Source organism: Natrix helvetica (assembly GCF_964273705.1).
Source record: "Natrix helvetica genome assembly, chromosome: 3".
Classification (NCBI taxonomy): Eukaryota; Metazoa; Chordata; class Lepidosauria; order Squamata; family Natricidae; genus Natrix; species Natrix helvetica.
In genome coordinates, this window is record NC_138549.1 from 160,267,397 (window position 1) to 160,293,808 (window position 26,412).

Below are 26,412 nucleotides of genomic sequence, written 5' to 3' on the forward strand. Positions count from 1 at the left end.
CGCTTCTATCCCCCCCCCCTCCCCGCCTCCGTTGCTAGCCATGCGTGTGAGTTCGCCTTTGGGCAGGCTGGCGCTTTCCCAGGCGCGCGTGTGTGCGCTTTTGGCAAGGCTCCAAAAAAAAGCCCGAGCCCCAGCGGTGGGCGGGGCTTCTCAAAGCTCACGGCTGTTTCCCCATTGGCTGAATCCCCATGCCGCCTGTCAGGGGAAAGCCTCCTGCCCCTCCTGGGCCCTCCCGGGGTGGAGCTATTCTAATGAGGTGGCCATTAAGGCTGGCGGGATGGGAAAAAGAAGACTCAGTTATTAAAATTCTCGGGCGGAATTCCACTCCCCGCTAACTTTTGTTTCTCTCTCTCTATGCCTGTCTTTAAAGCAGCTCCTTGAAGGTTGGGGGAGAGAGTCCTGCTTTCTCCAGCGCCCTCCCTCCTTGGATTTACCAATACTTGGTGGGGCTGGGGCGCTTTATACCTCCCCGCCCTTCGGGTTCATATCCTTATTATAGAAATTGAACTTTTTAATTTTTTTAATCATTTTTAATTTTGGGGAATACTGGACGCCATGTTGTGGAAACTAGCAGACAATGTCAAGTACGAAGAAGACTGCGAGGTGAGAGTTTACCAGGGGGTGCATGTGGCTAGTCCATATTGATCAGACGGGGGAGGGAGATGAGAGTTGAAAGCTGTTCATGTGGCTAGTCCTCATTGATCAGACGGGGGGGGGTGGTGGTCTCGTTGCTGCTTTGATTACCGGCTTTCCGTTCGCGTCTATGCAGAAGTTAGTGGGGGGAACAGGACAGATCAAGGGAGCTTAAGTGAACGATCGCCTTAGTTACTCCGAGCTATTGGAAGGCGAAACGTTCCTCCAGATTGTATTTGGGGGTGTAGTAAATTGGCTTCTAGGAGCGCTGCGTCCCGGGCATGTATCCGGGGTTTCCTTGACATCCGTAAGGCTTGATTTAGTTAATAATTGAAGCTACTGCTTAAAAGGGCTACCTTGCAAGTTCAGTCGCGTACTCGTAAAAAGGTCCTGGGGAAATCGGATCAGCCTTATTTACTCACTCCCGGGCACGTCCTTTTTGTTTGCTTGTTTTAAGGAGCGCTCTAGATCTCATCCCCGGATCTCCGAAATGTGAGTTTTTCTGCTTTTAATTAGGTTCACTCTATTAAGGTGATGCCCACGCTTTTTAAAATCCTGGTAAAAAAAATATATAATGGAGACGGTGCGTGCAAAATCTCGGCGCGATACAGAACTTAAGCGGGATGCGCTTTTTCCCATGCGATGCAAAAAAAAAGGGGGGGTTCGGTTATTTTTTGGTCCCCCCCGCCTTTTGTTTTTCAACCCTGGGGGTGGTGCTCTCGAGGTCTTCGGCCTTGAACGTTTGGTCTCTTCTGCCTCTTTCGTGGCTCCTGGACAAGTTTCCAGAGCCTCCCCCCCCTCTCCCCCCAAGGTCAGAAATAAGGCTTTTAAAAAAGTTTCAGCGGGACTTTAATTTGAGAGGGAGGGGTAGGATTTCTCTCGCATCCCCGCCGGCGTCCGCTCCAAGGCGGCTTCGGGGATTGAAGAAAGCAGCTTGCTCGCATTTAAATAACTGTTTGGCTTCCTCCAAAAAGTAAATGGTCTCCCTTTGACCCTGTGCGTTGTTATCCCTAGAGATTCCCCCCCCCCCCCAGGAGCATCCTTCGGATCCACCTCGCGTCCCCCGAACCCCCCCGGCAACTTTTTGTGCAGAGCCTGGGACAGGCGCCCAAGGGCTCCCGCGAGAGACGGGCCGGGCGCTTATTTCGCGTGGGACCGATCGGCCTGATAACTATCGTCCTTCCCGGAGGAAGATCGTGAAAACCCGGCAAAGAGTATGGAAAAACCCTAAACTTAAAAAAAGAAAACTCCTCCCTTGAGCCAGCCAGATACCAGTCTTCGGTGGCGATCGCCGCGTAAACTGGGTAGGCTGTATTGCTATAAAAGCCTTACATCGCACGCACGCACGCGCACACACACACACACACAAGCACGATATATGTATGTGTGTGTGTTTATATATATGTGTGTGTGTGTATGTGTATGTGTGCGTGTTTTGTATATATATATATATATATATATATATACATAATATATGTATATAATATATATGTATATGTATGTATGTATATATGTATGCATGCGTGTGTATATACATGTGTTTGTGTGTGTGTGTATATGTATATAATATATATGCATACAATATATATGTGTATAATATATATGCATATATATGTCTATGTGTTTCAGCCTTCGCTTTTATTTGCTAGAGTCCTGCCTGAATTAGCTTATTACTTGAAAAAACGGGTTTTTTGCCCTCCCCGCCCAATAACCGGGTTAATGTGTTGTGAGAACGCAGCCGTTGGTAAGTCGGCAAAGAAGTGCTCTTGAACTCAACGGGGTTTATACCCGGTATAGGATTGTAAATCCCTGACACTTCCCCACCTTCCTAGCCGATTCCAGTCCCTCTGAAGGAAAAGGATATCTGCTTCCTTCTTTGAAAAAGCTAAATTTCCCCGCTCCCGGCCTGCCCATCGCTTTTCCTCGCGAGGAGTTTGGAAAAGAGGAGGAAGGGGGGGGGGGGAAGAAAAAAAGAAAAAAGAGCCATTGCTCGGTTTTTGCCGAGGAACGGAAATGATTAATCCCTGCAGGCTCTCTCCAACACACACCCCCCCCCCCAAAAAAAACCCTTCCCAATCCCGCCCCGCGCGGAAATCCAGGCAAACTTTTGCACGCTTCCAGGCCGAGGTGCGCGCAGGGCTTCCAAGTCCTCCCACGCGGCGGGGCGGGGAGGAGAAGAGAGGTGGTGGTGGAAGCGAGGGCCTGGGCGAGGGGAGCCTCCGAAGCCGGCGCTCCAGCCTGTTGGACTGGTTCTCTGGGAAGGGCAGGAGGGAGCAAGAGAAGCAGCCTCGGGAAGGGCAGGAAGTGGACGATCTTGGCATCCGAAGGGCACCCCAGCGGCTTCCTCCTCTTGCGCGCCTCTTTAACTGTTGCATCAAGCAGCCAAGCGCACCTGGGGGAAGGGCGAGGAAGAAAGGGGGTGCCGGAGGGTTTGGAAATCCTAGCCGGACTGTTTCCCTTTTGAAAGATCCGTAAGAAATTTGGCCCTGGACTAGTTTTCACCTCTTGTAGGTTGCTTGGTTGCTTGCTTAGTTTGACAAGCTCTAGCCACACTGGGGAAGGGCGGACGGCCAGTGATGGACAGGACTTTCCCAAAAAAGCGTGTGTTCCCTCAGCTTTGGTGAACAAAAGCATCTTATCTTCCTCTTTCTTTTTTTCCCAATGAATGCGGTATTTAAAGCCTTGTGAAAAAGAATTCGGGAGTTAATGGGTATCGATTACTCTGCAATAGAAAAGCTTTTCTCAATCGCAGCTTAAGCCTGGCCTGGCCCTCCCTTTTGTTTCCCTAAGGTTTCTCCCCACCCAAGTAATTTATTCATGAGTAGGCCTGCTTTTGACTGCACATTTTTATAATGTCCTGGGGGGGGGGCAAGGTGGGTTTTGGTTAAATGGGGCTTGATTTCCTGCAAGTTGTTTTTTAAGCGTCAGAGATCAGCTCCACAGGAGGTTTTTGGCTTAAGCAGAAATAGTAACTGGGATGTCCCCCCCCCCCACTTCCTAAATGTCCCCACCCCTCCCTATTTGAAGAACCCAACCAGATCCCAGTCCTCTTTTCTTGGCCATGGGAAAATGAAGAGCCCCAGTGATAATGCTGGGAAAGATTGAGGGCAAAAGAAGAACTGGACGACAGAGAATGAGGTGGCTGGATGGAGTCACTGAAGCAGTTGGTGTGAGCTTAAATGGACTCCGGGGGATGGTAGAGGACAGGAACGGTGTCCATGGGGTCATGATGGGTTGGACATGATTTCACAACTAACAAGTGATTCTTAAAAAGTGCTGAGATCACACAATAGCCTTAGCTGAGATCTGACTAGCTGGGTAGTGGGTGAACATAGACAAATGCGTAGCCATAGCAAACTATGGTTTGAGTAAGCAAGATTAGCGCATTTGTGTTCTGGCAACCGGTGTGTCTTGAGTAATTCCCCTCCAAGGTATATTTTCCATCAAAACGATGAGCCTTTTCCTTGATTAGGAATATATTTCAAGATCGCAGTGATTGTATTGGCAGGGCACGTTTACCCAAGCAAGATAAAGAGATGCCAGATGCATTTGTAGAACATTTATACTTGATTAGATTTTTTATGGTTTAACATGGGTGAGTGTGAATCTAACACATGTTTGATCAGTTTGTGGTTCAGTGCAAACTCACAATGAGGGTTAAATCGTTAAAGCCAGTTAAGTGTGCTGTGCTTCTGTTTGCATTTAGACACTTGAGGATTTCACAGGCTGAGCAGGGACATTTCTGATTTCCAAAATGTTGGGAGTGAGGCCAACAGGTTTGGAAGAGTTTCTTGCTAAGTAAATTGGGTACAGGATTGCAACCTCGAGTAAATAGGGGGATTCCTTATTGATCCTAAATTCACTTTTCTTTAAGGATTATAGGGGGAAAATACCCTGGCAAGGGAGGAGGGGGTTTGTCGTGATGTACATCAAAACAAAAACAGATTTAATGATCTGGAATCAGATTTAAGACAGTTCAAAACAAGATTCTATAGAGACAATATTTAATAATTAAAGATGCAAGGAGACTGAGAAGTCAGCCCTCTGGGATAGAGACGGACTATCTGGTAACAGATCAAGCTAAAAAGAAGCATTGGTTTAAAAAATATCTGACAAGCAAATTAGCTCATCTTTTCTGGGCTGCAAATTACTTTTTTCTTTGTTTTAACATCTTTGGTGGAATTAAATTAACAAGTCAAGAGAATCTTAATTGCAGCATAAATCTAAATATATATGTGACTGGTTGGCTGATTTTTACCGCTAGGAAAAAGTCCTGGCCTTTCTCTGAACAAGACTTATGTGGCTCTAGAGCGGGCTACCCAGTGCCAGGATGGGAAGATTTAAGCGTACTCAAGATTAAAGAGGGCAAGAAAATAAACGTAATTTGTTGGGTGGGGGAGGGAGAGTGATTTTTCCTATTTAAAAAAAAATCGAGGAGGGGTTAATTTAAACTTTTTTTGGGGGGGGGGTAGGTTTTCAAGATTGACATGTTGTTGGGTACAGTCTGTGGCTTCTTGGGAATCCCATAGCCACCTTAAACTGACTCCTCTATTGCCCTATAGTTAATCTGTCAGAAGCCCTAGCCTTTTTTCCTCTTGCCTCCATTTCCAGTTTTTCCTTGTTCTCCTCCCCCCACCCCACTTTTTTTTTAAACAGGGAAGAAAGCTGCATAACTCCCAGCAGCCTAGCATTGAGATATTATGCTGGTTGTGGTTTTAACACTTAATTTTAACTAATACTGTTATCCATAATTGGTGACATGTAGCAGCCTTGAAGATAAGTACCACTTGACTGGTTAGGTTTCATAGTGCATGCATTTATTAAAACCTCTGAATGTTGGTAGACTATCTGTTAATATTATTAAATATTACACACATACACACACACACACTAGAATCCTCCTGTAGCTCCATGCCAGAAGCTCTGGCTAATGAGTTAATTAACTTTTCAGTTGCTAAAAGGGTGTTTAGTGTTTTATGCAGCAACGAGTGGGCAAAGGGATGTTGTTATTTAGAGGCACAATTTTGTAAATTCTGGAGTACGTTAAAAACTGATATATCTTTATTAAAAAAAAAACCAAAATAATTTGGAAGTTATGATTATATTTTGGAGGGAGACGAAAGCCCATTGAAATAAAATGAGATTCGGTCCCAATATCTGTAGAATCAATGGCCAAGTTATGTATTGAACTTCTTGAATTCCATGGTACTTTATTCTGATTAATCAAAGTATATGGTTAGATTGCAAGCCAAATATTTCAGGATGATACGTGCATTTCTGAATAGCTGCCAGTGACTGAATGCTACATATCAGGATCCCAAGAGCTCACATTCTCTGTTGTAGCAGTGTCTGCCCTTTGGAATGAGATACTCCGGGTCTTATTCCCTGGAATTCGAAGGATTCCCATTCTACTAGGATTTTAAGGGACATGAAAGACATGGCTATTCGCCCAGATTTTTTTCTTTCTGTTCCCCTGCATTTATTTTCTTTGTCATCCTTGTGCCTTTCTCTTGTTTTGGTTTCACATGTTTTATTTTTTTCTATTCTGTTTTTTTTTTATGTTTTAACAATTGTAAAGCACTGGGAGTCAGGTGGCATCTACATTTAATAAATTAGTGAGCTGCCTAGAGTCATCATATGAGATAGGTGATCAATATGACTTGTAAATTAATAAATCAAACAGTGCTGCAAATTCAGGTGGTTCCCCCCCCCCCCCAATTTATTACGGAGTGTGGGTTGATATTATGTTTGTGTATGAGGTATTAGATTTTTCCCCACTTGACTGGCCCCAAAATATAGTAGCTGAAATAAAACTTGGTATTTTTTTTCATAAAACATTTTATTAGATGAGAGAATAAAATATAATACAGCTGAAATAAACCTTGGTATTGATTGGTTTGTAATTTGTTGCGTTTAAGATTAAAACAGCAGGTTTTAATTTAAGTAATGCCATATTTCATTGATCTCTGCCATATTTGAGTACTGATCTTCCATCTCAAGTGGGATTAGGGGGCTGTCTTTAAATTGTTTACTCCAAAGCAAATGCTTTTATTTTAAAGGGAAAATACAGGAATTAGCGGAAAGTGGGAGATCATCGTTCTGCAGCCTCATAATATTCAGAGGACTTGGTTTTGTCCTATTGGAAGCTACTTCCAGTTGGACTCTTTGAAGGTTGCAGCTAAATTCAGGTGTTTTGGGTTTTTTTCATTTATTTTGGGGTATAGTTTGATATTATGTTTGTGTATGAGATATTAGATTTTTTTTCTCCACTTGACTGGCCCCAAAATTCTTAATAGTAATTTTCCTGATTCTTAAAAATAAAAGAACCCCCCCCCCCCAAACCACCAGAATATATCAACGGGGCTTACTTCTCAGTCATGCCCTTCAACTTCCAGAATTTCACTAACTGGGGTTGCATTCATTTTTCCCTCTCAGGACCGCCATGATGGAAGCAGCAACGGGAATCCTAGATTGCCTCACCTCTCCGCTGTCAGCCAGCATCTCTACAGTCCAGCTCCCCCTCTTTCCCACTCGGGGACCTCTGATTTCCAGCCACCTTATTTCCCTCCCCCCTATCAGCCTCTGCCTTACTCCCAGTCCAGTGATCCTTACTCGCACCTCGGGGATCCTTTTTCTATCAATCCACTCCATCAGCCGCCACCTCCTCCTCCCAGCCAGCAGCAAACCAGCTGGCCCAACCGTCAGACCAGCCAAGATCCTTCCGGTTTATCCCACCATGCCCGATCTGGCTTGGTGCCTCATCTCCCAGCTCTGGAAAGCGGCTCCCTTGGGGCGAGAAGGGAAACCTACAGGCGATCTGAGCTGCTCCTGCCCCACGGCCATGGGCTCGATGCTTCCAGCCTAGCAGAGAACTTAGGACTGCATGACATGACCCACCAAATGGAAGAAGTTCAGGTAACATTTCTGGGGTCAGAATAAAATGCCATGAATGGGGAGGATGCTACGGCAGCTTTTGTTAATGAGAAGGTCCTTGATGCTCTCTGAGCTTGGGTGTTTCCTTGCAGATGTTTCATTCAACCAAACTAGTCCTGATGATGTTACCTAGTTTGGGTAATAAAATGTCTGCAAGAAAAGCTCAGAGATGACCAAGGATCCTTCTTTTCAACCCTGAGCTACAACTATTCTCCTTCCATCAGGCTTTGCTAACTAATAGCTTGGGCAAACGTAGGCTATCTTATTAAAGAAAGCTTTGCAGGTGGTCCTCAAAATACAACCATTCATTTAGTGATTGTTTGAAGATACAACATCACTGACAAAAGTGAGTTATGTCCATTTTTCACACTTTGCAGCAGCCCTTGCAGTCTCCCCATGGTCACGTGATCAAATTGGATGCTTTCAAGCACATGACAATCACTTCATATTTATGATGAAGCCAGGTTCATTTAACAAACCACAATACTAATTTAACAACTGCAGCGATTCACCGTGGCAAGAAATGTTGTGAAATGGGGCAAAAAGTTAGTTAACGGTCTCACTGAGCCACAGAAATTTTGGGCCCAATTGTAGTTGTAAGTCGAGGACTGCTTGTATTGGGAGAGGTTGAATTTCCCAGTTCTGGATAAAGCTTGCTCTCTCAACCAGAATCTTGGAGTCCCTCTGAACCCTGCCCTGAGCATTATAGCCTCAAGTTTGAGAAAAAACTAAATGCTTTGTTGTTTAGCACTTGATTAAAATTAAAACCATTTGTCTTCGGGTTCATCCACGAATTTTGCCTTCGTGGTGACGCTCTAGAGCGAATAGATGAATAGATATAACATGTATCCAGTCAGTGCAATAACATTAATGCTAAAATAAAGGGTGGAGTTGGGCAGCACAAAGGATCTACTCAGAGAATTTCATGCTCGTAAAATGATTTCTGCGTGTTGTGCAAGGGAGCGGAAGGCGTTACAAGCATTTTCTGTTTGCTGAGAAAACTCTTCTAGAGAGGCTGGTAGAATGGACGGTTTTGTTCAGCCACACATGCTTATTTTTCTTTATATGAAAATCTGTATGAGAAGCCCGGTACTGGTGAATCGAGTGTGAAACCGAACACTGCTTTCACTCTGAAGTGTATATATCATTTGGGCATGAAAGAGGCATTGCACAAGCACCGAGGTGTGAGAATCTGCTTTTCCTCCATTGCTTCATAACCTGTGCAATCCTGTTATGGAACAATCCTACACGAATGACACAGCGACCTACCTCTGCTTCATCATTCCAAGGAAGGGAGCTTGATTTGCTAACATTGCTTTCTCCAACCTGATGTTTCTCCGGCTGTTCTCAATCAGTTCCCAGCCAATGAGGGCCAATAGCATTCCATATTTGTGAGCCACCAGGTGTTGGGGAAAGCCATAGCAATGAGCATTTTATTTTCATTGTATTTTCCCATTTGCATCCTGCCTTCTTGGTTAACCAAACAGCCAAAGTGGTTCATTTCATTTGTTCAGAAGTCCTCCATGCCCGAAGGGAAATTAGCTAAACGAATCCATTTATAGGTAGTCCTCAATTTTGGGCCACAATTGAGGCCAAAATTTACATTGCTGAGTGAGGAATTTATTAAATGAGTTTTGTGCCCCGTTTTATCACTTTTCTTGCCCCATTTGTCAAGTGAATCACTGCAGTTCTTAAATCAGTAACGCGGTTGTTCAGTGAATCCAGTTTCCCCATTGACTTTGATAATCAGAAGGTTGGAAAAGGTGATCCCATGACTCCAGGACACTGCAACTGTCATAAATATGAGTCAGCTGTCAAGCATCTGAACGTAAATCACCTGACTATGAGGATTCTACAACCATCCTAAGTGCGAAAAATGGTTATAAGTCACTTTTTTTCAGTGTCGTTATAACTTTGATCGGTCACTATGTGGACTGTTGTAAATCGAGGATTATCTGTATTCTGTTTTGGCTCCAAAATAAAACTGCCTCACGGATTGCAGATTTTAACCAGTGGGATAGAAAGCCTGCATTATTAACAAGGTGCTCTTTTAGACACTTAAACTGACACTTCGCAGCTCAGTAATCCAAGAATCACATTCTGTAGTCTTATAGTAGTTTTGTAGCTTGGTCCCAAAATTGTTGGTCTTTCACTGTCATGGTTAGGTCATTTTTCGTGTCCCTTTGAGTCAGGTTTTGATTCTCGGTGACTGCATAGATAAGTCCCTGCATAGACAAGGGTTTTCACAAGTGATTTGCCATTGTCTTTTTCCTCAGACTGAGAGAAAATGACTGGCTCAAGGTCACCAAACCAGCTGGCTTTGGGCCTAAGGCAAGATTGGAACTCGTGGTCTCCCAATTTCTAGCAGGGTGCCTTAACCTCTACACCAAATTAGCTCAGGTTATCTAGAATAATTCTTGGAAAATAAATACAGGTAGTTCTCAATTTATAACAGTTTGTTTAGGGACCATTCAAAGTTACCGGTACAATGACACTGAAAAAAGTGACTGTTTTTCACCGTTAACATTGTGGCATCCTAGTGGTCTTGTGATCAAAATTCAGAGGCTTAGCAACTGATTCATATTTATGACGGTTGCAGTGTCCTGGGGATGTGGGGACTTTGTGACCTTCTGACAAGCAAAGTCAATGTGGAAAACCAGATTCACTTAACAACTGTGTTACTAACTTAACAACTGCATTCACTTCAGAAATGCAGCAGAAAGGATCATAAAATGGGGCAAAATTTACTTAATAGGTGTCTCACTTAGCAATTTGGGGCTCAATTGTGGTGGTAAGTCGAGGACTACCTGTAGACCAGAGGCAAGGCCCAACTGCTCAGATGTTGGTGCAGTTCACCCACAATGCTCAGCCTTATGATTTAATTTTGCCATTAGGTGTGCTCCCTTCCCTTGTCATCTGTAAATCAGGGTTTGTCTTGGGCATGTATTCACACATCACAGCTGGCCTCAAGCAGGCTGACCATATGATAGCTTAACAGGATATTACGAACCACTTTTCCTGAACTATTTTAAGGTCCGCTCAAAAAAATTCTGAGTTACAATCATTGCCCTTTGGCAATGGAGAACTACAGATTCTGTGTTTGCACGCACCACCGTCCTAAATGCCTCAGTCATGAATAAACTTCCTCACTTGTTTAACTGGGGATTTAAGTAGATCTACGAATGCCGTGACAATGATGCCCTTTTTGAAGTCAGTAGATCATAATTCTAAATATGCACAGGAATGAAGGCAGCATGTTGCTGACTTGCTTCCTTGAATAAACTGACGGGCACTGGAGCTTTTCGTACGATTATCCATCCCATTGGTCTCAATGTGATTTCAAAAAAGTTAATTTTTGTTGGTTTGGGTTGGCCTCTTTAGGTATCCATTAAAATCTTTGCTCAAGTATTGGCTTTTGCTAAAGTGGCTTTTGCTAAAACGAATTAGGGGAATGTGTTAATGAAATACATTTGTATATTGAGTGGGGGAGCGGGGAACAAATTGTATTCCATTGCTGTATTCTTAAAAAAAATTCACATTCTCTTTCCAGAATATGGAAGATCAGCACTTATTAATGCATGACCAGACAGTCATAAGAAAAGGTCAGTAAGTTTACATTCTACTGGTTTGTTTTCTTTGGTCTTTTATAGGATGGTATTTTCACTCGTAAACTTTTTTAGAAGTTTCAGATTTGCCTTTATGTTCCGTCTTGAAAAGAGACTTCGTTTAAAACAACAATAACAAACAACTCAAGTATAAAAAAGTAAGATCCCCCCCCCCCCAGGCCATCAGGTTCTTTATATGAGCTGTCATGTATACCCATGGATATATATTTTTTCTGAAGAAATGGGCTGTGAATATTATATTTATAAACAAATAGTTTACAAAACTACATTTAATTAAAAAAAGTATCTACATTCTGGATCTTGGCTTAATACAATGGATTTAAAATGAGTTAAGTCTCCTTCCTGGAAACCTTGTAGAAATTCCTTGGATGTTATGTTCTGGGTTACAATCCATAATGTGCAATTTTTGGAGAAGGAGTTCCGTTTGTTGGAAATTTGGTGTTTTTGTTATTATTCACTCATCGGTAGCTGTAGATACATTGGAAGGAAAAAAAATCCTTCATCTAAGAATTTGGGGGAGAAATGAAAGCTCTCAGGGATAATATAAATATTTGTTTGAGGATAATGACCTCTCTCTTTTTTGCATTGTTATTGCTTGTATTGAAGGTGGGCCAATCAACAAAAAATGTTCCTGCTGCAACCAATATTTTGGCCGCAGCCTCAACATTTTTTTTAGTGGGTTTCTGTTTGATATAAAAAAAATTGAAGAGTATCCCCTTTCCTTTTAAAAAGAGGGGTCTCTCTTTTTTTGTTAAATATGTGCCACAGCAAGCAATTATATGTGCTTATCCATGAACTGCTTTTAATTTAACGTGAGTTTAGAGCTGGTTACCAGGTTGCAGAAGGCTGTTGTATATCCACATCACAAGCTTCTACCGTTGATATTTATAAGATTGAGGTGAATATCCCTGGTGGAGAAACTGCGCAGATATTTCCCTTTTGTTGTTGCACAATTAACCTCCCCTGCAAACGTTTTTAGAATAAATATATAAATCAAAGGACAATTTTGTCTGTAACTTAAAAAGTGACAAGAGGGAAAATGTGCCTGAGAAGAACCAGAAATGTTTTGTTGTCAGCTCATAGCTGATTTGAGAATTAGCTCATAGTAGAACAATTTTTCTGCTGTCTGTTTCACCTGCTTTTCAAAATCTTCCTCCTTTGATAAATAAAGTGTCTGGCTTAGCACTTTAACCCTTTCTTCTCCTGCCTGCTCCAACTCAAAATATTCTTGGGGAAGAGGTCAGGTTTTAATTTTTGTCAGGATGTAACTGCCAGTGGAGCATACTTACTCAATTGAACACAAACACACATCTGATGACTTGGGTTTTCTCTGGTTTAATTTTCATAAAGTTAAGATGCCACACCAGGAACTATCAGCCAAGAAAAAAGCATTCATTTCTTAAAAGGAATGAACTTGAAGACTATTATTATTATTATTATTATTATTATTATTATTATTATTATCATCATCATCATCATCATCATCATCATCATCATCATCATCATCATTATTAACTGTATTCATTAAACATGAAACTCAGTCAACTGAACATTTAAAGATGTGTCCCAAATACCATTGACTGGTGCTAATGGTTGATACGGGTTGCTGCCAGCATTCTAGGTATCAACCAAGTACCTTCTTAAGATGTATGATGCTCCGAGTAGATGATGATGATGATGATGATGATGATTAGTATTATTATTACCAAATTTATTGGCTGCCCATCTCGCAGTTCTGCAATATGCAATAATATGACAGCAATTTTGTGATAGAATTATTATCTTAGCAAAAGTTATAGTCTTGTTTGCATTTTATCCATGGTTTATGGATTTCAGAGCAAAAAGAGGAGCTTTCTTAAAATTATTCTTGGCTGGATTATTGACTCTTGTTCTTAATTACTAGAACAATATAGAATAACAGAGTTGGAAGGAACCTTGGAGGTCTTCTAGTCCAATCCCCTGCTTAACCCTACATTATTTCAGACAAATGGTTGTTCAGTCTCTTAAAAACTTCCAGTTGGAGCATTCACAACTTCTGGAGGCAAATTGTTTCACTGATTAATTGTTCTAATTGTCAGGAAATTTCTCCTTAGTTCTAAGTTGCTTCTAAGTTGCGATACAATAGATTGTATGGACATAATTGGGGAAGCAATATAATCCTAATACTTTGTTAAATCCGTATAACTGCTTCAGGAGTCTTCAAGTAATAAGTGGATCCTTGCCTGCCCTTTTCAGGTTAGGCCAGGAAGGCTCTTTAATTGTTTAGAAAAATTTTGGGTTCATTATGGAAGGCAACCTTCTTCAGCCTGGTATCTAGAAGCCTTCAGAGATACCATTATCCCTTGCTATCAGACAGAGAATGGCTGGGGATTATGGTAGGTAAAGTCCAATTTACCAGGACATCAAGTGGTGCAAGGCATAACCTCAGGGATTCTTACGTTAAAGACTTAGACTTCCCAGCAAAGAAAAAAAAAAGATGGGAGAAACACTCCATCGTAGTTTGTTTGTTTTTTGTATATCTTGGCTCTCCAGGTCCCATTTCACTAACGAAAAACAATGCATTAGGTCTCCCTTGCCAGAAAGATGGACTTCTGGGTGTAGTCATCAATCCCAACGAAGTATTCTGCTCTGTTCCTGGCCGGCTTTCTCTCCTCAGTTCAACATCGAAATACAAAGTGACGGTGGCCGAGGTTCAGCGAAGATTGTCTCCTCCCGAATGTCTGAATGCCTCTCTTCTGGGAGGAGTCCTCCGAAGGTAAGCCCATCATTCATTCCCTCTGCCCTTTCTCCCTTCCCCTCCTCTCCTGGGTGAAACCCTGTCCTGTCAAGGGGGCTTCCTTTGGTGTCCTGCAGAGCTGAATGGCCTGTGAACAGAATCGCTTCTTGTCTCTTTCTGGTTGTGAATCTTGCAAACAAGAGATAAAACGCTGCATCCTAATAGAGTTTATTTTGAAGCCTTGCCTTCACACTCTTTCCCCCCACCTCCTTGGCACCCTTTTGCCTTTCCAGAATTGAAAAGTGCCATAACAGGATTCATTGTGCGTTCTCTTTTCCCGTGAAACAGACTCTCTCTACCCCACTACCCTGCATTGTAAAAAAATAAAATAAAGGAAAAATAATTGAATAGGAAGTCAGGTCTTCTACCAGTTTATCCACCACAGTCTTATGTTAAAAGGTTGTGAAGAGAAATATATGGATTGTTTGAGAACAACATCATTTCCAAATTGTATTCAGATGTTGATTGAGGAAAAACAAGCCAAGTCTGATTTATTCCTGGGTTGTATGAGGTTTAGAAATCGACAGGGGAAGCTCTTCTAACCCCAATGATGTGGCTACCAAAAGCATAATGGCTGGGGCTCAGATTCAAAAGCTATCAGCTGTAATTTTGAAGGACAAAGAAAGGTTGTCCTTCAGTCAAGTTTGAATCGTGGGATTCTACCTGGCCATGCCCAGGTTATGTTTTTCTACAACAGCGTGGAAGTAATTGACCACCACTTGTAAGAGAAGAGCAGACAGAGCTAGGGCTGGTAGAGTTAGACGTGCCATCAGTTTAGAGTCGTCGTGTTTCCACAGGAGAGCCAAGTGCAGCCCACTTGAATTCTGTTGATCCTTATATATAGTGCAACTTTTTTTTATTGAACTTTAGTTGACCAGATTCTTGTGTATAGGGTTACAAGAATAAATCTTGTATGCTGCAATCTTAGGAATGGTCCTGATTTTATCACTTAACTTCTATCTAGTTTACAGCACTGATATATGCTAGTGGTATCCCATCCAAACACTGACCATAACTAATCCTTTTAGCTTCTCCCCTCCCTCCCTCTCTCCCTCCCTCCTCCCCTCTCCTTATCCCTCCAAAGCTAAAAGGGATATGTATGTATGTGTGTGTGTGTGTGTATGTATGTATATATGTACTCATTCCCCGTGCAAATAATCACAGAGCTATGCTCCCAACACATCTGGGGGAAGTCATCCCAAGAAGAGATGAGATTCCAAGCACACCTTTAAAGTGGAGGTATCCAGAGCTTTCAGGCAGTGCCCATAATTTTTGACACAGGAAGATGGGAAAGTCTTAAGTAAGCATCTCTTTTTAATGGTATTTAATGCAGATTAATAGAATGTAAAAATTTTTTTTTTTGGTCTTGGAGTGCAATTTCGCAGCATGTCACTCAGAACCCAATATTTAGTCTTGAGCTGAAAACCACATGCTTTATATTAATTTATGGATGCTTTTTAATAGGCCTTACCCAACTGAAGAAATGCATCCCCACAAGAGAGAATACAAATTGACCTCATAGTTGTATCTCCTAATAAATATCTAGGGAAGCAAATGTGGGAATTACCACAATAAGAATGCAATCCATCTCACTGTGGCAAGGAAGATCGTCCCAGATTTAATTTATGATGCACATTTCAGTCTGTTACCTGAGTCTTCAGCTTTTGATAGGCTCTTGGTTTGTTTGTTTTTTAATTCTCAGTGGAAACTGAACTCAGATTGAGCGATGCTTCATCAAGATTATGAACTATGATCCACCAGTTCTTGAACACAAAGCGTGTTCAGCTTGTAGAAGGATTCATATCCACCCTACCTTTTGAAATAAAATTCATATTAAGCAGTTCTGCTCAGTTAGTAGTTTGCCAGAATTGTTTACTATGCATTTCTCAACCTAACCAGTTTTAAGATGGGTGGGCATCCAACTTCCAGAATTCCTAGCCAGTATGCTTAAGTTACTGAGGTTGAGATATATTGCTGTAGAGAATTGTTAACATATAGCAATTTTTCAGGAATTGGGGAATGTGCCCAATTCCCTCTACCCTCAAATGCCATCTGTAGTAGTGGAAGTACGGTGGACTTTTTTTACATCACAGATAAATAAATAAAAATTAAGGCTGCATTTAATATCCGTGTACTGGTACTGCCACAACAAAAGTTTGTTTGATGCTCTCTCTGTAAAGGGTTTTAATTTTCATTATGTCGGTCATTCTGATTATAATGATGCTTGATAGTGTAAACGCAGAGGCAAAGCGTATCCTTCTCTTCCTCCCTCCCCCTTCCTTCCTTTTTCATCTTGCTTTCTGATGTTCATGTGATAGAACATTCGAAAGTAGGTCAGCTCTTGTTTTTGTCACAGTCCTCTCTTCCCTCCCTCCCCCCCATCAGCAGAAGTGTATTGAATGTCAGCAAGTTGCATTTCCCAATTGCTTCAAAATGTGACCTCTTCAACGAATGCATCTAAACACCCGCCCTGCCCTTTTCTCTCTCTCATCTGCAGAGCCAAATCTAAAAACGGGGGCCGCTCACTAAGGGAGAAGCTGGACAAAATTGGCTTGAACCTTCCTGCAGGCAGAAGGAAAGCTGCAAATGTGACATTACTTACATCGTTGGTGGAAGGTCAGTTGGTCTTCTCTCTAAAGCCTTTTCCAGGTTAAAGGGCAAGGCGAGCAATTTGTGTTCGCCGATCAAGCTGTCTTCCGAAAAGGACAGTCTTCAGATATATGGATGCAGGTCTCAAAATAATGGCCTTGATTCCATTTGAAGGAGACGAAAGTAAGAAGGTAAGAGCTGATCTGCTCTGGATCCACGAGAGGTGATGGGCTTATTCAGGGAAGTGTTAAAGTAGAGTTTGAGCAGATTGAAACACTTCAGATTAAAGTTCTGTCCGAGTGCAAGCTTGCCTGAAGTAGGAATTTCAGCTTTTCTCAATACAGGTAATCAGAATCAGAATTAGAATAAGAATAGAGTTGGAAGGAACCTTGGAGGTATTCCAGTCCTGCTCCCTTCTCAAGCAGGAAATCCTGTATCATTTCAGACAAGTCACTGTCCAGTCTCTTCTTAAAAACCTCTAGGTTCCACTGGTTAATTAACCGGTTCCACTGGTTAATTGTCCTCACTGTTGGGAAGTTTCTCCTCAATTCCAGGTTTCTTCCCTCCTTGATTAGTTTCCACCCATTGTTTATTGTCTCTTCTTTTGGTGCTTTGGAAAATAAATTGTTCCCCTCCTGTTTGTGGCAGCCTCTCAAATACTGGAATACTACTATCATGCCTCCCCTAGTCCTTCTTTTCTCTAGACTAGCCAAACCCAAATACTGCAGCCGTTCTTCGTGTGTTTTAGTCCCCTTATGTTTTAGTCCTTCATATGTTTTAGTCCACGAATTAAGATTACGATTGAGCCCCAAATTTCTGTTGCTAAATGAGACAGTTGTTATGTGAGTTTTGCCCTATTTTATTACCTTTTTTGCCATGGTTATTAAGTGAATCACCATATTTGTTAAGTTAGTAACACGGTTGTTAAGTGAATCTGGCTTCCACATTGACTTTGCTTGTCAGACGGTCGTAAAAGGTGACCCCGGGATGCTGCAACAGTCATAAATGTGAACCAGTTGCCAAGCATCCAAATTTTGATTCTGGGACCATGTGAAAAATGGTTACTTTTTCAGTGCTGTTGTGACTTTGAATGGTTGTAAGTCGAGGACCACCTGTAAGAGGTTGGACCTGAAGGTCTAAATGGCACTTTCCAATTCTGTGCCCCGGTGGCCCCATTTTCATTCCAAAATGCCTTTTGCAACTAAAACATGTTTATACTGCAGAGCTGGCAAGTGAAGATGTTAATACTCAAACCAGAAGTGGGGAGGGAGGAATGAAGGATATGTTAGGGCATAACCTTGGAGGATAAAACATCCTTGTCATGGATGGTATGTTTGTGTAAAAAAAGGGTTTGGATCTGGAGATTTTATAGACACTGTAAAATTGGCATTTTAATTTACTGCCCAGGCAGTAAAAATGGATTGTCAATTTTTTTAAAGTGCATAATAATTGTAGATCAGTGGTGAAATTTGTTCATTGAAGTCTCAAGAGATGTAACACTTCAGATATGATCAGCAGCTTTGAATATCTCTCTTCTCGTTCCTGGGTATAACTGGAGCCATAGTTAACACCGCCAGTTATTTTTCTTTTCTTTTCCACATTTTATCAGTGCTGATTCCAGTGAAATAACTGGTTTGTTTGTTTCATTATGGACAGATATTTCTACATCCCTTGCATTAATCTGAAGACTTTTTCACTCGTTGATAACTATGATATTTTCTGCAGGAATGACTGATTTAGAAGAATCAGATTGTCTTTTTCACATCTGTTGAATGAATCTAAAGACTTTTTTTTCATTCTTTGATCACTATGTTTCTTGGGATACTTTCATGTGTGTGCTAACAAGCAGCTTCAATTCTTGCTACACTGCCTGATTTCTAAAAAGAATTCCTTATAAAGTTGCGCTGAGTAAAGCAGAGCTAAAAACAACCTATAAAAAGCTGAAAAGAAAGATTGGCAAGGACTGATAAGGGTTCAAAGCGATCCCTGAACAGAGAAGAACCCAAAGCAGAGATTTTTGGATTGCTAAATCAGAAAGTTAAATTGCAACAATACATGTTTGGTTAGTGGAATTCTAAAACCACCTTTTAAAACAAAAACTTGACATTTATATATTATAAACAAACGATAGACGTGATCTAGAAATATATAAATATTGTAAGTCTCCCAGAAACTATTTGGAGTTAGGCGTCCTTAAAATCCATTAAATTAAGGTTAAATTAAATTTAGAAATATTTGTCATGCAATGAGCTCATTGTACAAGGAATTAGGACTGATACATCTCCTTTCATATACCAAATCTGTAGAATGGCAATTTGCTGTGTTTAATAGGAGCAAGATCTTCTGCTGGACTGTGTTTTCTGTGTTTTGGGGTGTTTTATTTCTAACCCATCAGTACTTGGGGCTCCCATACAACAACAACCTAAAACAATGAAGTAAATGGTCATGTGAATACAAGTAATAGAGCCAATGATCAGCTAGCAAATTAACAATATGTTAATAAGAAAAGTTTCAATCAAGGAGGACATATTTCTACCACCAGTAACTTTTGGAGTGAAGTCAAATCTTTGACTCAGGCTTGACTCCTCATGATGTTATGGATATACAACCACACAGTTTTCTTGGCAGTAGTTGATAAGAGGTTTGCTACTGCATTCCGGGAATCTAGGGACTAGCCTAGATCTTAGGTCTTTCCAGAAGCCTCCTGTCCAAATATTAACCAAGCTGGGGCTTGCTTAGCTTGACCAAAAAATACAGTCATTCCTAAAGTCAATGTTTTCAGAACTGCACTCATGAAGAAGGTTTGTTCTCTGTTGTTACAGAAGATGGAGCAAAAACCAATAGAAGAGCAGATTTCAGTTAAATCTTAGAAGAAACCCTCAAACTGTAGGATTAGTCAGCTGCAAAAAAAGAGTTTTGAGAACAGTGTCTTCCTTGGCTTAAAAGAGTTTTGAGAATGGTGTCTTCCTTGGCTTAAGAAACTTCTGGCTAGTTGGTTGTAAGGGATACTTGCGCAGCAAGTGAGTTGAATGAGATGACTTCTAAGATCCCTTCTAATGTTGTTTTATTTTGATGGGTGAAGGAAGATAAACAGACACTGTAACCAAAAAAAAAAAGTAGAGGATCTTTAAACACAAAGAATATTGAATGATAATTATGTCTTCTTTAGAAACAGGATGTTTTTTCTATGTCTGTTAAGCCGAGTAGCAAAATGTAATGAGTTTCGTGTTTCAAACCTTCAACTTGCAAGTGTAATTCCTGTGTGGTACTTGGGAGACTTGGAATGAAAGGTTAAATTAGTACAAGGCCTATCTCTGTTGAAATGAAGTATATAACTCGATGTGAAATTTGTCTCTGTAATACTTGCCCATGCTGTTTGAGTCATAGGTCAATAGGCCACCTTTTGCTACTGCAGTCAAAGACCAATTCACATGGGTAAAACAGTTATTTCCAAGGAAGTGTATGCATGTTTATAGTCAGAATAGTTGCATCCCACAGCTTTTGTTGAGCCACATTATCAAATGGGCTGTCGGGATGAAATATAGATCCATTAAAAGTGGAGAGTTGCCTTTTTATAAGTATATTGATGGGAATGTCCACGAATTTGGAGTGAGTGTATTATGGTTTAATCTGCCGACATTGTGAGAGGGGACACTCATACATTCAGGAGCAGTTGGTGGAAATTCTTGTTCTGCTTCGCTTATAAATATCCTGCTGCTTGGAACTTGTGCTAATTCATGCTAATTATTGCCACGGAAATATTTTTGCAGTTGCTTCACATTTTGCGAGAGCACACTGGAGCAAAGAACAATTATAGGATGAGAAATATTTGTATGGTGGGACTCAAAAAGGTGACCTACTTTAAGTTAGACTATTATCCTGTAAAGAGACATGGTGGCTAAGACGCTAAGCTTGTCGATCAGAAAGGTCGGCAGTTCGAATCCGTAGCGCCGCATAATGGAGTGAGCTCCCGTTATTTGTCCCAGCTTCTGCCAACCTAGCAGTTTGAAAGCATGTAAAAATGCAAGTAGAAAAATAGGGACCACTTTTGGTGGGAAGGTAACAGCTCCATGCGCCTTCAGCATTGAGTCATGCCTGCCACATGACCACGGAGATGTCTTCAGACAGCGCTGGCTCTTTGGTTTGAAAAGGAGATGCACACTGCCCCTTAGAGTGGGGAACGAATAGCACATATGTGCGAGGGGAACCTTTACCTTATTATCCTGTAAAGATGCTTGACCCTTAATAATAATGGAAGTGTAATATTGCCTATTGCTTTAAATTAACTTTCTCCTACCTGGTCCCTTTCAGGTGCATCGGACTTTAATTTTCCAAATGCCTGAATAGCTTAGTTCTCAGTTTTGCTAACCGGCTATGCTATGTGCAACAGAGTGCAATATACAACATAAAGCCATTATTCTGGGGAAGGTAGTTTCATTGCAACTATTTGATATCCAGAGAAAAGCTGGATAAACATCAGAATGTTACTCACCGATTAGAGGAACTGTCTTAGGTAGCTCCACTCCCCTTTAAAAACTGAAGTCAAACGGTGCTTTTATTAAAATGTAAGCTGGGGAGAAAAATAAACCTGTTAAACATAAGGGCTGGTTATGACAAATGGCAAATATTGTTCATCTGTTTGTCTGCAAACAGTTATTTAAGTGGGTGTGATCTAATGAACAAATTCTTGCTCCCCCCCCCCTCTTTTTCCCTTCTGTGGTCCATTTGCAGGGGAAGCAGTACATCTTGCCCGCGATTTTGGCTATGTGTGTGAAACTGAATTTCCTTCAAAAGCTGTGGCGGAATATTTAACTCGGCCCCATCTGGGCCGGAATGAGATGTCCAGCAGGAAAAATATGCTCCTTGCTGCAAAGTAAGTATCTTTGTTTGAGTGGAAAGCAATGTGTAAGATGTAGAATATATTAAAAGAGTTAGAAGGCTCACGCAGTGTTTGTTACAGTTTCTTTCACCATGGTCTTTAAGTGAATCATCAGACTTTAATTTTAACTTTTATTTGATTTCTAGACCGCCCCTCTCCCAGAAGGGACTCGGGGCGGTGTACAGTCATATTAAAAACAGTAAATATACATAATATAAATATAAAATAAATATAGATGTGGCTGGAGGAGGTAGCAATAGTTTACTGTACAATAGTTAAAGTTAGATTTACAATTATAAAAATTTAAAAAATACATTAAAAAGCACCCCTAAAAACTATCCCCGGGTAAAATCACAGTTGTTAACAGAGGTGTGTGTGTGTGTATACCTATTCTTATTCTCCTGCCATGGCCTTATTCATTCTGTGCCCCGTAATAGATGAAGTTGAAGCAAATAGTGAATGGGAACATCCACTCCCTTTATTATTCTTTAATCTCTTGTTTCTAACACTCCCCATCTCTTTCTCGGAATAGAAGGTTGGAAGGAGGGAACTAATATGTTCTACCAAGGCCTGAACTAATCTAATGAAGAGGAGTTTTGAAATGAAATGCAAAATTACAAATGTTAGTTCAGGTTACCCATGTTACTTGACTGGAGTCAAGCCTAAACTATAAATAATTATCCTCCATCAGAATCATTGTTGTGTTAGATCAGGGGTCTCCAACCTTGGCAACTTTTAAGATTTGTGGATTTCAACTCCCAGAATTCCTCAGCCAGTCAAGCTGGCTGAGGAACTCTGGGACTTGAAGTCCACAAGTTTTAAAGTTGCCAAGGTTGGGGACCCCTGAGCTAGATAGTCTAATCCAGTGTTTCTCAAACTTGGCGACTTTAAGTCCTGTGGACTTCAACTCCCAGAATCCCCCAGCCAGCATAGCTGGCTGGGGAATTCTGGGAGTTGAAGTCCACAGGACTTAAAGTCGCCAAGTTTGAGAAACACTGGTCTAATCTGTAAAAACTGAGACACAAAAACTTCTAGGGTAAAAGAAGATTTTAAAATATGGCAATAATTCACATGATGCTCTCTTTAAATTAAATTATAGTTACTCGTGGACTTTTTTCCTTAAACGTATTTAAACATCTCTTAAACATGTCTGAGAATCTCAGTAGGAGGAAATTGATAAAAAGTCCTTCGGTTTCATTGCCTTTGTCCAGTGGAAATAGAAATAGCAATAGCACTTAGACTTATATACCGCTTTCCAGGCCTCTTTAAGGTTTATAGAGTCAGCACATTGCCCCCAACAATCTGGGTCCTCATTTTACCCACCATGGAAGGATGAATCAACCTTGACTGGCTGAGGAATTCTGGGAGTTGAAATCCACAAATCTTAAAAGTTGCCAAGTTGCCAATACTCTCCTGATTGGTTCCTCGGCCTGACAGCTCTTCGTATAAATAGCTGTCAGGCTAAGGAACGGGCGATTCTCTCCTGTATTGCTTGCTGTTGTTAAATCCTAATAAAATAGAGTTGGACGTTCCTCAGTGTGTCAAGCCTCGTCTTTCCCCACACTTCTTCACCTGCCCCATACATCCCTACGACCAATCCGCTCACATAGAGAGGGACTTCTCCGGGTGCCGTCCGCCAAACAGTGCCGGGGGGCGACACCCAGGAGCAGAGCCTTCTCTGTGGTGGGCCCAGCCCTGTGGAATGACCTCCCCCGTGACATCAGGATTACTTCCGATCTCCGCTCCTTCCGTGTACAGCTGAAGACCCACCTCTTTCAATTATCTGGCCTGGCTCAATCGTAATTATTCTTATTCCTCCTAACTGTTTTTAAATTGTATTTTAAACGTTAAATCTTAATTTTATATCGGGTTTTTACAATTGGGGTATTTTAATGCGGGTCTTTTAACTGTTTATATGATGTAAATTGTTTACCTCCTCCGAGTCCATGTTTGTGTATCTGTATGTATGTTCTGTATGTACGCCTATGTGTTTTATATATTTTTTGTGTTTTATATGCCCCATTGTACGCCGCCCCGAGTCCTACTTGGAAAGGGAGCGGCTAATAAATTCAAACTTATTATTATTATTATTATTATTATTATTGAGCTTGGTGAGATTTGAACTGCCAAATTGCAGGCAGCCAGCAGCCAGCAGAAATAGCCTGCAGTACTGCATTCTAACCACCGCGCCACCGTGGCTCGTGCAGCATTAAAAATTAATTTGCTTTCCTATTGCCTCTTCCAGACAAATCTGTAAAGAATTCACAGAGCTTCTCACTCAGGATCGAACCCCCCTTGGCAACGCAAGGCCAAGCCCTATCTTAGATCCTGGTATCCAGGGATGTTTGACTCACTTCAGCCTGATCACACATGGATTTGGGAGTGCTGCCATCTGCGCCGCGATGACATCGGTGCAGAATTACCTGAACGAAGCTCTCAAACTAGCAGACAAATCCTACATGAATGCAGGAGATCAAAGCCCTCCAGATGGCAATAAGAACCTTGAGAAGATGGACAAGCACAGGAAGTGAGCATGGAAAAGATGACAAAGAGACGAAAAGATACGAAGACACACAGAGGGAAAATAGACTTAAAAACTGTTACTGCACACAGACTTAAGATCTTCTTGCCTAGAAGGCATGTAGATATTTCTTAGAACTTGCTTTGGGGCATCTTCTTATCTTTTTATTTTTTATTTTTAAATTTTCAACCACATCCTTTTCTGGAGACGTGTGTTGTCTCTTTTCTCCTCTTTAAAGCTGCTGTTATCCATTCATTTGGGACCATGTACCTGAAGGTAAACATGGATTTATCTTTTTATTATTATTATTATTATTTTTTTAAAAAAAATTTAAATTGTAAAAGGTGGTGCTATCTCTTTTTATTTTTTCCTCCTATGGAAATTTGTTAACGCTATACCTGGACACTTTGCAGGCAATGTTTCTCCCCCCCCCCCAATATACTTTTTGTGTGGCGGGAATCTCAATGTAATTCAGCAATAAATTTTGTTTCAGCAGGTTAGGAACAAATGTGCTGAAGTCACATGCTCATGGTTTCTCCCTCCATGGGAAAAATCTTCTCTCTGTTGAAACAAAAACCAGGGTTTATTGTTGCATCTGAAAATGGCAAGCTGCGGTTTACGGAACTACCATGAGCTGCAATTTGATTCTCCTTCTTTTTAATTAGCCAAGATTTTGCAACCTCTTCAGATGCATCAATGAGCTATAATTAAAACAGGAAGCAGATGTTTCTGTACTCATTGCCCCTGCCAAAGGACCAGATTTCTATATGTGTTAAGAGACAGAGATGGAGAAGGGAGAGGAAAGTACATTGGCTGGACCAAGTTCTTTTTTAAAATTATGATTAAACTTTTATCTGTTAGGCTGTGTAAGAGAATTCATGCCTGTATCTTGTAGAACAGGACCAGCATGATTGTGTAGTAGTATGTAAAGTTAAATAAAGTTTTGAGAAACTAATTAAGAGAGATAATTAAAAAGTTTGAACCTGCTGTGAGATTCAGGCAAAGGCTTGATCATATTCTAAGTTGCCTCAATTGATGCTCAGACATTCACAGCTATCTGGACTATTCATGAAGAACCCTCCACCACACCATAAACAGCAGATACCATATCCGGTCACTAAGTCAGGTGGATTTCAGTGGTGTCAGTTGCTGAAATCTTGTGACATTAATTCTTGTGGCAGCATAACCTTGGTGTTGTGTTTGTTTTGCGTCTTGCAGCAACATGTGATAGCTCTTTGAAAAAGTCCCGCAAGAAATTCCAATTTTAAACATGCATCTGTGGAGGTTTGATTGGGTTCCTATTACTTCATTGGAAACTCAGCAGGTGGAACAGAATGCAGTATTAAGCCCCCTTTTTTCTGAGTGTTTGACAAAATACTGAGATTTCTGATTTGATTTTAGAAAAAAAAAAAAGACGGGAATAAAGTGAAATAATGTAATAGTTTCGAATATGCTTGCTTTTTTTTTTAAAAAAAAAGTTTTGATTTCTAGGCATAGTTTAAGAAACGCGTATTTTAATATAATGAGGTTGAGGGTTTTAAAAAATACAAGAGTTGCAAGACTGAAATGTTCTGTAGCAGATTTTTCTGTATTCAAGGAAGAGTTACTTTGAGCTAATATTGAAACCTTAATTTTTCATCCACTTTTTAAAATATGAAAAAGAGACGCTGCAGCTTTATGTGCATCACCAGGTCATTTTTTTTTTAAATTAAAAAAAAGGAAAAAAACTTGAAAATAGGCAGGTGAGTTTTAATTTTTTTTTTTTTGCCTACCTAGGCCAAAAAATATAAATATATGTATGTCTCTAGGGATGTTTTATGTGTATAAGGGAAAACAATGTCTTGAATGTATATATTTATTTATGTGTAATTTAAAAGGGGTTTGTAAATAATGGTGAACATTTTAATACTTTTTTTATAAATGGGATTCAGATTTTAAAAAGTTTACCCCACCCCGCCAAAAAAAATCTAAAAAATGAAATAAACAAATAAAATACTGGCTAAACTGCATACACTGTTAGACGATGTACAGTCTGTTTTATGCTAAATATTTAAGAACTTTTTACAAATAAAATAAAATTTTCCCCTGTTTTGGCCACTGAAGAGTTATGTCTGCTTGGAAGTATCTGTTGAACAAGCATTATAACTGCATATTTGGTAGTATTTAGAATGCGTGCAGATGCATCCATTTGTCTGAAATGGTGTATGGGGTTTCCTACCTAAGCAGGGGGTTAGACTAGAAGACCTCCAAGGTCCCTTCCAACCCTGTTTATTCTTTTCTATCCTTTTCTATTCTATTGTATTCCATTCCATCCTCTCCTATCCCCTATCTTATCTCCTATCCTATCTCCAAACCAGAGACGTGCGGTCAGGGGAGGCAGAGCCTCACCGCTCTCATCATGAAAAGAAAAAAAAGGGAAAAGGCACACGTGGTCCGATTCCCTGCCTTCCTGAGT

General features: G+C 40.8%; 1 protein-coding gene across 2 annotated transcripts; it reads left to right on the forward strand.

Annotated features, from left to right (window-relative positions):
- The first annotated feature begins 295 nt into the window (after window positions 1-295).
- TFAP2C (transcription factor AP-2 gamma) lies at window positions 296-26,054 on the forward strand. Of its 2 annotated transcripts, none has more exons than XM_081946210.1 (7): window positions 296-603; window positions 7,069-7,548; window positions 11,117-11,168; window positions 13,725-13,947; window positions 16,466-16,584; window positions 21,289-21,430; window positions 23,682-26,054. In XM_081946210.1, exons 1-7 carry the CDS (start codon window positions 556-558, stop codon window positions 23,965-23,967), a joined length of 1,350 nt encoding a protein of 449 aa, XP_081802336.1. In that variant the 5' UTR covers window positions 296-555; the 3' UTR covers window positions 23,968-26,054. The 2 variants fall into 2 exon arrangements, with proteins under 2 accessions (XP_081802336.1, XP_081802337.1); XM_081946211.1 differs by having other exon boundaries at window positions 13,758-13,947.
- Window positions 26,055-26,412: the final 358 nt, after the last annotated feature.

Bases quoted from the DNA above. Each gene is read 5' to 3' on its own strand.
- TFAP2C (XM_081946210.1), top strand. From the start codon at position 556: ATGTTGTGGAAACTAGCAGACAATGTCAAGTACGAAGAAGACTGCGAG. The intron at 11,169-13,724 runs GTCAGTAAGTTT...TTGGCTCTCCAG, and splicing joins CCAGACAGTCATAAGAAAAG to GTCCCATTTCACTAACGAAA. The intron at 16,585-21,288 runs GTCAGTTGGTCT...GTCCATTTGCAG, and splicing joins ACTTACATCGTTGGTGGAAG to GGGAAGCAGTACATCTTGCC.